Below are 15,700 nucleotides of genomic sequence, written 5' to 3' on the forward strand. Positions count from 1 at the left end.
CCAGGTTCAAAATTTTCCCAAGACACCTGAAGAAGGCTGGAGGGTATATCAGCCGAAACATTGTGTTAACAAACAAGATGAGGACAAATATTCGTCAAATGTAAATAATGTAAATAAAGTACAATATTATGAGGATTCTAAACCAAACATGTAACTTCTTATACACTAAACTATCTTCGCTTCATTAAATTTTGAAAATAATTAAGAATTTGGTAAAATTTGGTTATTATTAAAGCTGGTGTTAAGGTGACAAGCTGGCAGAATCATAAACACATGGGATGAAATGCTTTGCAGCATTGCTTCCAGCTTCACATTCTGAGTTCAAATCCTGCTGAGATCAACTTAACCTTTCACCCTTTTGCAGTTGATAAAATAAATGCCAGTGAAGTACTAGGGACAATGTAATCAACTAGCCACTCACCACCATCACCACCACCACTGCCCAAAAACTTTCAGGTTTTGTGCCCATAGTACAAAGAATTATAAAAGCTGGTGTCTTGAACATAAATTAACATGAAATTTTGAAATTTTGGCAGAAGGTTTTAATTTACATCATTTAGAGTTCAAATTACTCTGTCAAATGTAATGCTTATTTATTCTGTGCTGGTGCCATGAAAAAACACCGTCCGAATGTGGCAGATGCCAGATAAAAATCAAATGGAAATTGTAGTTAAGACACCCGTGCTGGTGACATGTAAAAAGCACCATCCGAACATGGCCGATGCCAGCGCCGCCTGACTGGTGTCTGTGTCGGTGACACATAAAAGCACCAACCAATCGTGGCCATTTGCCAGCCTGCTCTGGCCCCTGTGCCGGTGGCATGTAAAAAACACTCCTACACTCACAGAGTGGTTGGCGTTAGGAAGCTGTAGAAACACTGCCAAATCAGACCAGAGCCTGGTGCAACCTCCATGGCTTACCAGACCCCGGTCGAACCGTCCAACCCATGCTAGCATGGAAAACGGACGTTAACCCTTTAGTGTTTAAACCGGCCATATCCAGCCAAAATATTCTACCTGTTTTATGTTCAGACTAGTCAGATATGGTCATTCATAGCTACCTTATTGTGTCATTATTGTGTCATAAACAATCACATCATTGCAATCTCAAAGCTATGAAATGATGCAAGATTAATTTTACATGGTGTGAATACATAAGCTTTAAATTTGACAGAATAATCTGAATGCTAAAGGGTTAAATGATGATGATGATGATGATGATGATGATTGTTATGAATTGATAATGCATTACCTCACAGCTTCAAGATTTTGATGATGTGGTTGTTTATTTTTAGAATGAAGTTTTAGGATAGGAATGCAAAACTAGATATCTGTCCAGTTTGAACACAAAAGAGGCTGAATACTTGGGCCAATTACGGCTGGTTTAAATGCTAAAGGGTTAAAACAGGAAGTTTATATCAATCATAGAACCAGGGTCAGTCTCAGGAAGGTTGGCATCAAAAAGGTTAAATGGAGGAGTGGGAAGCATACTAATAATCTACTTTCTGTGCAAAGCTGAGTCATTTTCACAGTGTTTTATAATAATACAATTTGGCAATTTGAGCCACTGAAATTATGCATCCAGATTAATGACTTAATTATCACTAGCATACAGCATACAGAAAATAAATTGTTTTTATATCAAATTCTATATACAAACAGCAAATTACTGCAGCATATTATAACATAAATTTTGTTAGTAATTTTTGTCACTAAAACCAAATATTGCAAACATTATTGCTAACCTTGTATAATATGTATAAATAAATGTGTATATACACACACATATATACCACATTTAAGATAGAGGAGAAGAGGTAAGACTCTTGTCTATAATGCTTCGTGTATGCATGCATGTATGTTGACATTTGGGAAGGGATTATCCATTACGAATTGCTTGAACAGAACCAAACGGTAACGCAAGATATACGCGCGTGTGTGTGTGTGTCAAAACAGGAGATTGAGATAAAAATGTTGATATTACTTGTTCACTATTACATATGTTTCATTTGCTAATAGGAGTCACAAAATTGTACATGTAGGTAAAACAAGACAGAGAATCAAATGATATAATTTGGTTTTCTGTCTGAAGAATTTCTAATAAGAGATATCTTACATGTTTTTCCTACATGTACACTAAATCAGTAACATAAAAGCCAGGACTTACCTTCAGAAGAACAGCATCAGCCTCCAGTAAAGGACACTGGGATTTCTTCAGAAGTAATTCATATTTTGGTTCCCAGTAAAAAATCAGCAGTATAAAACCAAGTGTGAAGAACACCAACAAGTAGAACAATATCTTCTTACATGTATTGTCTTTGTAACCAATGCATTCCTGAAAGTACAAAGAGGCTTGGCATTACAATATGTACAATACATACAGACATAATATACATACAATCTACATATTTTCTTGGAATGTTGAGTTTATTTTCTCACAGATCAATGTGTATTCTGATAATACTGTGTTGCCTGATGAAATAGTCTGGTTATTTTGTTCTATTATGTAATATTATGGATATGTAGGTATTTGGAAATACTTTGTGGAGTGACAACCATGCCCTGCATAGTTATGGGCTGTCCTTTGGCAAGATATAGCACCCATTCAGTCACCCTGTCGGGGATACAGCAAAGTCATGGGACTGCAGCATGGTGGATTGTGTAAAAGTAATGGGAGAGCTTAACTGAGCCAACGGTGCTTCTTATATTGATGCTGAGCAGAGGAATCCTAGAAGATCAACAAGCAGGATCACCAAGAGAGTAACTGCAAAGCATCAATAGGGGTGATGCCCATGGTTGTGTTATCACCTAATGAAAGATTCACTATGATTCAAGCTCTCAATCCAAATACATAATAATGGAATTGTATGGCGTTAGAGAGTAATGGGAATCTACGTAAGCAGCAAAAAAAAATGTAATATATTACTAAGCAAATAAATAGCTATGCTATGAAAACATACATAACATAATAAATTGGCTCTATTCAGATCCATTTATAAATGCATGCACGTGAACACACACACATAATTATGGGGGAAGGGGTTAGTCAATTATGCTAAAACTTTATTTTATCAACCCAACTAGATGAAAGGCAAAGTAAACCTCAGCAGCATCTGAACTCAGAACAGAGAGCCACAACAAATACTGCAAAATATTTTTCACAATGCTCTGATGACAATGTCAACTCACTGCCTTAACCCTTTCATTACCAACCCGGCTGAAACCGGCTCTGGCTCTGAGTACAAATGTCTTGTTTTCATAAGTTTTGAATTAAAATCTTCCACCAAACCTTAGTCACAATTTATGTTCCTAACACTAGCTTAATGATAACGAAGTTATTTTACTAAATTCTTTGTTATATTTAAAGTAATTGAAAGAAACACAGAGCATCTCAAAATAAATACAGTAACGAAAGGGTTAAATGGAGATGTAATGATGTTGGCTAAGAAAACAAGGGTTACATAGATTGTTTCTGTTTAACTGTAGATCAGCCTTTATTTGGTAGGCCAAGTCATGACCATCCCACCTATAACTTAGACATTGTACCAAAGACTATATTATCCAATGTGGTCTCCTACTTTTAATACAGTGGAGTGTTAAGAGAAATTTGGCCGTTGTTTCTAGTATACTGAACAATATAGTCCTTCTTCACAGGTTGTCCAAGCTGCTACTGTCGTAAGTGCTTTTTACACATGTCATTATTGTTGGTCGTTCCAACCACAGCTAACTCGATTTAATTGTGAGAGAGTTTAGTACATCTAGAACTGCATCATTAACCAATGTGTTCTTTTGGTAAGACAATACAGTGTGATGCAAGGGAGATTTGGCTAGTTTTTTTTGCTTTTTTTTTTTACTAGATCAAGTGACAGCATAAAGTTTCACTCACTGGCCTATTGAACTATTAGTGGTTGGGGCGGAGAATTGTACATAGTAGTAGATGTAGACCAATGGAGGTCTTGGCAGGAAGTGGTGACGGTAGTACTGAGGGCAGAGGTGGGGACCCCACTTCCCCCATTCAAGGACTGTCTGACCTTGTAATTAAAGTGACACAGGACTGAAAATAAAGATATAGAAGTGCTGCTTTGTGTTACCAATATATCCTTCACATCCAAACGTGGGGGTAGTGGAGGGCAGTGAGTGTTAAACAAATGGTGACCATGGAAACAGGAGGAGGAGCAGCAGGAGGAGGACAATGGTGCCGATGACACTACTGATGCCAACACCCTTAATGATGATGACCAACGATAACGATGACTGCGATGATGACTTATGATGACAATTTCTAAAGGCAATGATGACGATGATGATAACGCAAGAAATTTAAACTGTAATCTATTGTGCTTGCTTGCTGTTTCACACAGATGCAGGGCACACATAGATTTACTCACACACACACATGCATGTGTGCATGGCATGCACGCAATACCAACAGACACACACACAAGTATACAAACACACATAGATGCTTCTGTGACAAGAATTAGCGGATCTTCTGTTTGCTGTTATCTCTTCTCTGACCTAGTTTATTGAAAACAAGCCTTCCTCCAATCCGTGACCCAGTGAAGTGAAATAATAAGGCAGTGTAAGTAAGAAGAGTCTGTCACAAATGAAAAATATATTAAAACAACAATAAAACCCACAAAAATATGGCAAGGCTATTTATTCATCACTTAGTTATATAATTAACGAATGATTCAGAAGACACAACCCAACTCCAACACAAACAAAAAAAATTTAAAAAACAGAAACCTGATGGGGGGGGGGGTTAAAATCTTTTTTACTTGTTTCAGTGATTAGACTGCGGGCCATACTGGGGCACCACCTCGAAGAATTTTAGTTGGGTGAATTGATCCCAGTACTTATTATTCTTTTTTTTTTTGGTTGTTCAAGCCTCATACTTATTCTATCAGTCTCTTTTGCTGAACCTCTAAGTTATGAAGGCATAAACACACCAACGCCAGTTGTTAATCGGTGGTGAACAAACACAGACACCAAGACATACACATGCACACACACAAACACACACACACACACACACACAAAGCTTTTTTCCAGTTTTTGTGTACCAAATCCTCTCACAAGGCTTTGGTCAGCCTAAGGCCATAGAAGAAGACACTTGTCCAGAGTGTCACACAGTGAGACAGAACCTGGAACCCTGTGATTGGGAAGCAAGCTTCTTACCACACAGTCACACCTGCACCTATGTAATGCTCATTTTCACCACTTTTTTCTATTTTTTGCCATGCCTTGCCTGGAGGAGGGTGGTGGTGCCCTTAACTCATTGATGTTGTTGTAAGGGGCACCATTGTGACACACTGCATGTCTTGGACATTTTAGACATGATGGAGCTGACCACAATCAATTTCTTCCAGGAGTGAAAGACTCACGAACAATCAGAAAGAAGGAGTTAGAGCAGAGGTCAGCAAAGTGGCCAAAACTGACTGAACACTAGGGGATTACATGCTTATCCAAGGAATCGATAAACACCTGAAACAATTTTGAAAATTTAAAGGTGTGCATTATTAGCAAACTGAAGTCTGCTTCCCAACCACATGGTTCTGGGTTCAATCCCACTGTGCTGTACCTTAGGTGTCTTCTACTGTAGCCTCAAGCCGACCAAAGCCTTGCGAATGGATTTCATCATTGTCCAGCGTCTGCCCTCCATGCTAGCATGGGTTGGACGGTTCAACTGGGGTCTGGGAAGCCAGAAGGCTGCACCAGGCTCAGTCTGATCTGGCAATGTTTCTACGGCTGGTTGCCCTTCCTAACGCCAACCACTATTTGGTAGACAGAAACTGAAAGAAGCACATTGTATGTATATCTACATACATCTATGTGCATGTGTGTCCTTTTGCCAGCGTTTGTATCCAACCATCACTTGGCAATTGGTGTTGGTTTATTTATGTCCCCATAACTTAGCAGTTCGGCAAAAGAAACCAACAGAATAAGGACCAGGCTTAAAAATTAATAAGTACTAGGGTTGATTCCAGCTAAAAACTCTTCAAAGCAGTGCCCCAGCATGGCTGCAGTCTAATGACTGAAACAAGTAAAAGATAAAAGAGATAGAAACCAAATCTGGAAGACTATGGGTAATTTAAGGCTAAAACTCACTAATTCCCAGCTAAATATTGGTTCCAAATTTTGGTACAAGACCAGCAATTTCAGAGGAAGGGGTAAGTCAATAATATTGACTCCAATGTTTGACTGGTTCTTATTTTATCAACCCTGAGAGGATGAAAGGCAAAGTCAACCTCAGCAGAATTTGAACCTAGAATGTAGAAATGGATGAAATGCTGTTAAGCATTTTGCCTGGCTCGTCAGTGATTCTGTCCAATCACTGCTTTTCCCCAGTTAATACTGATGCAATAACTGGTATTCACCAAACAAAAATGTTTCACACTAAATATTCCGACTATATCAATAGAATATGACTAAATTTTTGTTGTTCTCATTAAGAATTTTTTTTTAATTTTCATTAAATTTCTTTATATATATTTCTTATTAAAATGTGGTAATAACATGAAAGTATGAAAGAATTATTGTTTTTAAATCAAAAATTTTTTATTAATTATTCTTTTTCATTTTTTTTTTTTTAGAAATTTAAATAATGGGGGTTGATAAGTTATCAACAATTCCATGAAGGAGGAAGAAAAAGGTAAAGTTACCCTCTTGAATCATGCCAACTCATAAGGACCGGTGTCCCGGTTTCCATGGAGTATAAATTCCCCACCTGGACAGGACACCAGTCCATCGCAGGATTATTCATTTTTGCCAGCTGAGTTGACTGGAACAACGTAAAATGAAGTGTTTTGCTCAAGAACATAGTGCATCACCCAGCCCAAGAATTGAAACCACAATCTTACAATCATGAGTCCAACACCCTAACCACTAAGCCATGCGCCTCCACTATGAAGGAGGAAGGTTCAATGATATAAGAAGTTTGCTAACCCCTGAGTGAGAAAAAGAGAAGACTTAACTGCAATACAGGACCAGTACTTGATTTATCAACTCCCAAAAGGATGAAAGGAGAAGTTGACCTCTTTAGGGTTTAAACTCAAAATACAGAGAGCCACATCGATTACCACAAAGCTATCTAAAGACTCTGCCAAACCAGCTGCCCTTTTAACCAGACATCCAAGTCAAAGACAATATGAAGACATGAAGAAATTTTTCCTAAGAGGTTTTACTGTCTTTTATTGACAGTTTTCAATAGTTACAAATATATATATATACACACATAAACACATGTACACACACAATGGGCTTCCATGCACTGTCTACTAAATTTACTTACAATGCTTTGTTTGGCCTACTACACTGGGACTGAACCCAAAACCAATAGTTTCAAAAACAACATTTTAACCATGCAGCCATGCTTACAACTACACACACACACATATATACAGTTATTTCCAGGAGAATGTAAAAAATATATAAAAGGCACAGTCACTTTAAAATAATTCATGATACATAAAGACAACACAATATAAAAATTTAAGTACAGCAATACTGGTTTTTACTCAAAAGTCTCAATTTAAAGAACAATATGAATATACCAAATAACTGTAACTATTCCACACAGCTTCTACCGTTACTTTCAATGGAATATTTTCTTCTAAAAGGCTTAGTTTCTTTAACACCAACCAAAAAAAAAGCAGAAAAACCCATATTTGATAATATAAGAAACAACAGAATAAGAAACAAAATGGCCGTTGTTAATTGGTAGTGATAAACTAAACAAATATATTTTGACCTGATTTTAAAAGCAGTTACAGTGAATATCTTGGCTGTTTATTGTTCATTTTTACTTGTCTGAGGGTGTTTTATTTGTTTTGTGTTGTTTGTTTGTTTTGTTTTTCTACAAGTAATTGTAGTAGCTTTTATCAATTCCTTTAGCATTTTCCCCACCTTGAACAGAAGACAGAAAAATGAAGCATGAGATAGAGCAAGATAAAAGAAAAAAAAAGTGTGAAATGACAATGACAAAATAAGCAATAACAACAACAATGATAACTCTTTCTACTGTAGGTGTAGGGCCTGAAATTCTGGAGTGGGGGAGGCTAGTGGATTACATCAACTCTAGCATTCAACTGTTGCTTTCTTTTATCAACTCAGAAAAGATGAAAGTCAAAGTCAACCTTGGCAGAATTTGATCTCAGAACATACGAGGGGATGCTGAAAAGTCCCTGGCTTTGGGTAAAAGAAAATACAGGAGGATCAGTTAATCATGATTTTATTCAAAATATTCGCCTCTCAGATTCACACATTTATTGCAGCAGCCCTTCAGCTTTACTAAGGAGCTCGGGTTCGAAAGATTGACCGTTATGTAAACCTCCTTGAGAAATGTGAAGATGCAGGCTGGAAAGCAGAGCATTTTCCAATCAAAGTTGGATGTAGAGGGTTTTTTGGACACAGTGTGAGACAACTGTTGTTATTGTTAGGCCTAACTCATCGTAAAGTCAATACCATCATGACCGATATCCAAACTACAGTGTGGAAGGCTAGCCACTGGATTTGGTTAAAAAGAGACGATGAGCGATGGCTAGAAGAATATCGAACCTTATTTGATAACCAGTTGATCTAGCAAGCAGGGCCTCATATCAGTGGGGGGGAGCAGTGCGCATTGATGCCATTGAGAGGTAGGCCCCGAAACGGCGCGCATTCTCTTCTGATGACCCCATACACTTGCTGGCTTCCAGTATGCAGAGTTTTTGACTGGTAGCACTTGCACGTGCAAGTTGTTTACAAGACATTCACCCCTCAGACTCACATTTATTGCAGCAGTAGTACGCACCAGGGATTTTGACCTTTAAATTTTTGGGAAAAAATGCAGAGTATACTCGAGGATTTACGGTAATTAAAGGAAAAAGGAACACTTCTGAAACATATTAAACCCCATCAGGACTGGCAAGGGACTAAACGACAACAGCAAAGAAGATCACATTAAATAATGTAGATCTTTTGCTTCAGATATACTGTGATTGATCCATCAGGGTTATGACCTGGGGTTAAACAACAAAAGCATATTAGAAAGAAGTGAAAGTTACTTACCAATTGGTCATCTGTGTTTTTGTTCAATATAATTTTGTTGACCAGTACACCATTAAAGATGTTTGGGTCAGATTCAATACTACCTGAAATTAACAAATATAAAACGAAATAAATTTCAATTTCAAACAATCACTTTTTGGACAAATCCTCTTTTCAGGAATTAGAAAATTTTCAGACTATTTCTTGACATTTTGTCAGTTACGATGATGAGGGTTCCAGTTGATGTTGATCTGATCAACAGAACAGCAGGCTTATGAAATTAATGACCATGTGGCTGAGCACTTTACAGACACATGTACCCTTCATGTAGTTCTCAGGGAGATTCAGTGTGACACAGAGTGTGAAACGCTGGCCCTTTGAAATACAGGTACAACTTATATTTGCCAGCTGAATGGATTGGAGCAACATGAAATAAAATGTCTAGCTCAAGGACACAACGTGTCGCTGGGAATTGAACTCAAAACCTTGCAATCATAAACTAAATACCCTAACCACTAAGCCACACATCTTCACAGACTATTTATTAAACCTTAGTAATAACCAACCTGCTTCGAATCATTTTTAGACAAAATACCTCCTTGACTATAAGGTGTTTAGATTTAACCCTTTCCAAACCAATCTACTCAAAACCATCTTTGATATAAAATTACGATTTTAAAGTGATCTAAATAATAATTACTCCTCAAAACTCCATGTTAATTAATGTTCAAATCCTGCTTGATAATAAAAAAAGTCGTTCTTCTAAATAATTCTGAGTGGATTTGGCAGACAGAAAATGAAAGAAACCCATCGCGTGCACACGCGCACGCGTGTGTGTGTGTGTGTGTGTGTGTGTTTGTCCTCCATTATCACTTGACAAGCAATATTGGTGTGTTTATATCTCAGTAACATAGCAGTTTGACAAAAGAGACCAATAGAATAATTAGCAGACTTCAACAAAAAGTGCTGGGGTCATTCAACTAATAATCCTTCAAGGTGGTGTCCAAGCATGACTGCAGTCTAATGACAGAAACAAGTAAAGGATAAAAGATACACACACATACACACACACATATATATATATATATATATATATATATATATATATATATACACACATATATATGCACACAGACACACCATATACACACACATACAAAGACACATATATATATACACATATTCATATACATATACAAACATACACACTCATATATATACACATACACACACACATATACACACACACACACTCATATATATACACACATACATGTCGTGTGTGTGTGTGTGTTGTCCCCAGTCACCACTTGACAACTGGTATTGGTTGTGTTTATATCCCTGTAACTTAGTAGTTCACCAAAGAAATTGATAGAATAAGTACCAGGTTTAAAAAAAAGAAAAATAAGCACTGAGATCAATTCATTTGACTAAAAATTCTCCAAGGTGCTGCCCCAGCATTGCCACAGTCTAATGACTGAAACAAGTAAAAGGTAAAAGATACACACACACACACAACAGACCTCTTTCAGTTCTTGTCTACCAAACCCACTCACAAGGCTTTGGTTAGCCCAGGGTTAAAGAAACAACACTTGCTCAAGGTGCCATGCAGAGGGACTGAACCCTTGAACAAATGGTTTGGAAGCAAGCTTTTTAATATACCCACACCTGCAGTTGTAAGTATTATAAATATACACTCTAATGATGAGGTTAATAGTCTGGATAATTATAATCTTATTAACGAGCCATTTCAGTCATCTAATCATCTAGCAACATAATTAAGACACATGATGATGACAACAGATCAAATACATCAGAAATATAATGGAGATGATATTAATAATTTAAATACACTACTTAAATATTGTAGATTATGCACACTGAAGACAAAGTTGATATGTCCAGATAATTATAATATTAATATTTTGGATATTTAATTAACGAATGGTGAACTACAACAGTTTATGATGAACAGTTATCAAACAGATCAAAGTGTGGTTTAAGATACATACTGCAAATTACACTCTAAGTATCATAAAATGTATACTCTACAGATGAGATTAATTAAAACTGTATAATTAAACTCTCTATAACAACAACTCATTTACAACATTTAATCAATTATTGATATAAATATGAGACCTGAGATTGATTTGATCAAAATCCAATATGGATACATATAAAGGCTACAAATACATATTCTAAATATTGTAGATATATACACAAACAGTGAAGCTGATAGCCTGAAAATTATATAAAATTATATATATATATATATATATATATATATATATATATGTAGGTCCCGGGTTGAGTCGGGGTTAACCACAGTAAATAAGGTACTCAATACATAGCAGAGTAAATTAATTTATTTTATAGAAGGAGCTTCTACAGGACTAGAACTGTTTCATTCAAAAGAAATCATCAGGAAGCTTCCTGATGATTTCTTTTGAATGAAACAGTTCTAGTCCTGTAGAAGCTCCTTCTATGAAATAAATATATATATATATATATAGGCATAGGAGTGGCTGTGTGGTAAGTAGCTTGCTTACCAGCCACATGGTTCCAGGTTCAGTCCCACTGCGTGGCACCTTCAGCATGTGTCTTCTACTATAGCCTCGGGCCTTATGAGTGGATTTGGTAGATGGAAACTGAAAGAAGCCCGTCATATATATATATATATATATGCATATATATGTGTGTCTGTCTGTGTGTTTGTCCCCCAACATTGCTTGACAACCGATGTTGGTGTGTTTACGTCCCTGTAACTTAGCGGTTTGGCAAAACTGACCTATAGAATAAGTACTAGGCTTACAAAGAATAAGTTCTGGGGTCAATTTGCTCGACTAAAGGCAGTGCTCCAGCATGGCCACAGTAAAATGACTGAAACAAGTAAAAGAGTAAATATATATATATATATGTATGTAAATGTATGTGTATACATACATATATATACATATATATATATATATATATATATATATATATATATATACATACATATACATACATACATATATACATACATATATATATATACATACATATATACATATATATATACATACATATATACATACATATACATACATACATATATATATATATATACATATATATATATACATACATTTATACATACATGTGTATATATATATATATGTATATTTATATAGACATACATATATATATATCTATATATATATACATGGCCTGCTCGCTTCGCCAGTGGGGTGGCATCATTTGAAGGCTAAAACAATGAGTAGCGCATTGTGACCAGCAATGTGTAGCAACATCTGATAGCCTGGTCGATCACGTGATATATACACATACATACACATATATATATATACATACATATATATATATATATATATATATAAATATATACATACACATACATACATACATATACATATATATATATATATATATATATATATATATATATATATATAATATATATATACGCTAAGTAACGATGATGATATATATATAACATAAGTTTTTTCTTCAGTTTGTCTACTAATAACACTCCCAAAGCTTTGGTTGGTCCAGGGCTCCAGTAGGAGACTTGCCCATCGTACCATGGAGTGGGACTGAACCTAGAACAATGTGGTTGGGAAGCAAACCTTTTAACCATGCTTCCTTCCATCACTTTTAAGACACTGAGGTGTGATTTCAGAAGAATTTAAATGCTATTTCCCTTGAATCAAACAAATGGCATATATACAGAGACTCCTTCTTCGAGTACTTCAAGACAATAAAACTTTGTAGAAATTATAAGATACAGAAATAAAAGATTAGTTTTTTTTCTTTCACATCAGTTGCCATTATGCTTTATGAATATATAATAACTTCCTATTTACGTACAAGGCCACAGATTTGAGAGGGAGAAAGATGGTGGGATAGAGAGGTGTATGTGTAAATATATTGTGCGTGTGCGTGTATATTACATATAAATATATATGTACAATATACACACACACACACATATACACTCATATATGGAAGGAGTGGGATAAGTATAGACATAAAGATAGATTATAAGTACATATCCACAAGAATAATATATCTACATATATACATATATGTATGTGTATATGTGTGTATGTATGTATGTATGTATGTATGTATGTATGTATGTATGTATGTATGTATGTGTGTATGTATGGATGTATGTATGTATGTAAGTAAGTATGTATGTGTGTATGTATGTATGTATGTGTAGGCATGGCTGAATGGGTAAGAAGTTTGCTTCCCAATCAGAAGGTTTTGGGTTCAATCTCATTGCTGGGCACTTGGGAAGCATCTTCTACTCCAGACTCATGCTAGACACAAGGCCAGTGAGTAAATTTTGGTAGACACAAACTGAGAGAAGCCCATATGTGCATGTATGTATGTGTATGTGTATATATGTATGTGTAAATAGGTGCCACCTTTTCTTCACATTGATGATAATGGTAAATGATTGTCGCTGACATACGAGAAGTGTCATTTATTTCCAATATTCAGTGAGTATATGTCTGCCTCTGGGGATATATTACCTTGCTTATAGACAGGTGAGGGTTGGCGATTGTGAGGGCGTCTAGCCATAGAAAATCTGTATCAATGAACTCTGTCCAACCCATGCAAGCATGAAACAGTGGACTTTTAAAAACAGTGACGATATATACAATATATATACATGATGATGGCTACAACTCAATTTCAAATAATATCATCACTTGATTGGATATTCAGTCCTGCTTGGGATCTATTCGTTTGCATATATGTGGCAATGTTGGGTGCCTCTTGCAGGTGTTCAGAGAGTTACCACCCATACTGACCATAATTTTCTATTGAGTGGTTTGTCTTTTTCAGCTACAGCTAGCTATAGAAGGCAACTTATAATAGAGATGTTAAAAATCAAGTGATACCAAAAGCTTTTTTAACCTTTTAGCATTCACATTATTCTGTCAAGTGTAATGCTTATTTAGTCACGTTGTTTTGAATTAATCATGCATTTTTTTTTTTTTTTTTGTAGCTATGAGATTTTGATGAGACAACTTAGTTTTTTTAGAATGACAGTGTAGGGTTGGTGCAAGAAACCAGATCTGACCAGTTTGAACATAAAACAGGTAGAATATTTGGGTCAGAAATGGCCAGTTTAGATGCTCAGGAATTTAACCCTTTTGTTATTGTATTTATTTTAAGATGCACTATGTTTCTTTCAATTATTTTAAATATAACAAAGAATTTAGTAAAATAACTTAGTTATCATTCAGCTAGTGTTAGGAACATAAAATGTGACTAAGGTTTGGTGGAAGATTTTAATTCAAATCTTATGAAAACAAGACATTTGTACTCTGAGCCAGAGCTGGTTTCAGCCAGGTTGGTATTGAAAGGGTTAAAGCAGTGAAAGGCTTTGCACAGGACCAATCCCACACTGTAAACAATATATATATTTTTGGAGAAGGAAGAACAAGTCTACATCATCCAATGCAAATGAAATTGCAGAGGTTACATCACAGTTTCCATTTCCTAGAGGGATGTCTAAACAAAGACAAGGAGTATCTCACTCCCAGCTGACTCTATTGAGTTCAGCCACTCTTTGACAGGGTTCATTTTTTTTTTGTCCTTGTGTCCAGTGTAAACCACCCTTGTTACCAAGCAAGCTTGGTAGAGTTGCTAGTTTAGTCACCAATAGCCTGACCATGTGACAGGTCGTACAGGGTCACATGTCACCAGCAGTACTAAGAATGATAAGAGCAACCTGACACATATAGTCACACGCATTTACAACCATTCTGTTCTTAAATACATATATATGGAGAGAGAGAGCAAGAAAGAGAGAGTGAGACTACATGTCTGTATGTATGTGTGCATGTGCATGTATGTGTGTCTGTATCATTTTTTCTCTCCTTGTTTTTTTCTGAGTCCCTTTCTGTAGAAGAGCGTAGGCTCGAAACGTAAAAGACTTTTTCTATTCCTGAGCGTTGTACTAATACATCTGTTTGTTTTGTACACCACCTGTCTTCGTCTTTTGGGTTTTTTTTCATAAACTCTCCCTATATAAAAGACAGGTAGATATTTGGAGAGAGAATGTTGAGTCATTGTGGTGATAGACAACCAGCTGACTTATCAGGTACTCTATCGCTTTTATCACCTGTACTGTAATGGCAGTGACCATGATGTGTTATTCCCAAGCAGCTCAGTCCACTTAGCTGTAAATAAGTACTCCAACACCAGAAACAAGCTGTTGCTGCAATTGTTTAGAACAGTGGTTTTCAACCAGGGTTCCGTAGAACCTTAGGGTTCTGTCAGTACAGTCCAGGGGTTCCGCACGAAGTTACAAAACTGCTAAAGTCGGCAGTAATTTTAAATTTTCCTGTGCAGATATGTGTGCATAAGACTATTAAATTATTGCACAGGGCTTCCCAGAGCCAGTGGAATGTTTCCTTGGGGTTCCGCTCCAGCAAAAAGTTTGAAAAGCACTGGTTTAGAATCAAGTCAAGTCTAACTGGTTAATGACATACTAACACTGACCATCTTGGTAGCAGAAATAACAGCTAAATCTCTCTGAAGTCACACCCAACTCCCTTATAAAAGACAGACAGATTAATTGCACAATGTAACCCTAGAAATGCTACGCCTGAAAAACATGGGATGGTCAAAGATGGAATGTCTCT

The 15,700-nt window shown here is 36.2% G+C and overlaps 1 protein-coding gene across 5 annotated transcripts in view; it reads right to left on the reverse strand.

Annotated features, from left to right (window-relative positions):
- The window catches only part of LOC115221082 (probable cation-transporting ATPase 13A3), a 125,637-nt gene that overhangs the window by 95,145 nt on the left and 14,792 nt on the right, over nucleotides 1-15,700 (reverse strand). For all 5 annotated transcript variants that reach the window (XM_029791298.2, XM_029791296.2, XM_029791299.2 and 2 more), the window contains exons 2-3: nucleotides 9,051-9,133; nucleotides 2,167-2,334 (exon numbers count right to left, since the gene is read on the reverse strand). In XM_029791298.2, coding sequence (XP_029647158.1) covers nucleotides 2,167-2,334; nucleotides 9,051-9,133 — 251 coding nt within the window. The remainder of the gene's footprint in view (nucleotides 1-2,166; nucleotides 2,335-9,050; nucleotides 9,134-15,700) is intronic.

The sequence above is a fragment of the Octopus sinensis genome, linkage group LG17 (genome assembly GCF_006345805.1).
Source record: "Octopus sinensis linkage group LG17, ASM634580v1, whole genome shotgun sequence".
NCBI lineage: Eukaryota > Metazoa > Mollusca > Cephalopoda > Octopoda > Octopodidae > Octopus > Octopus sinensis.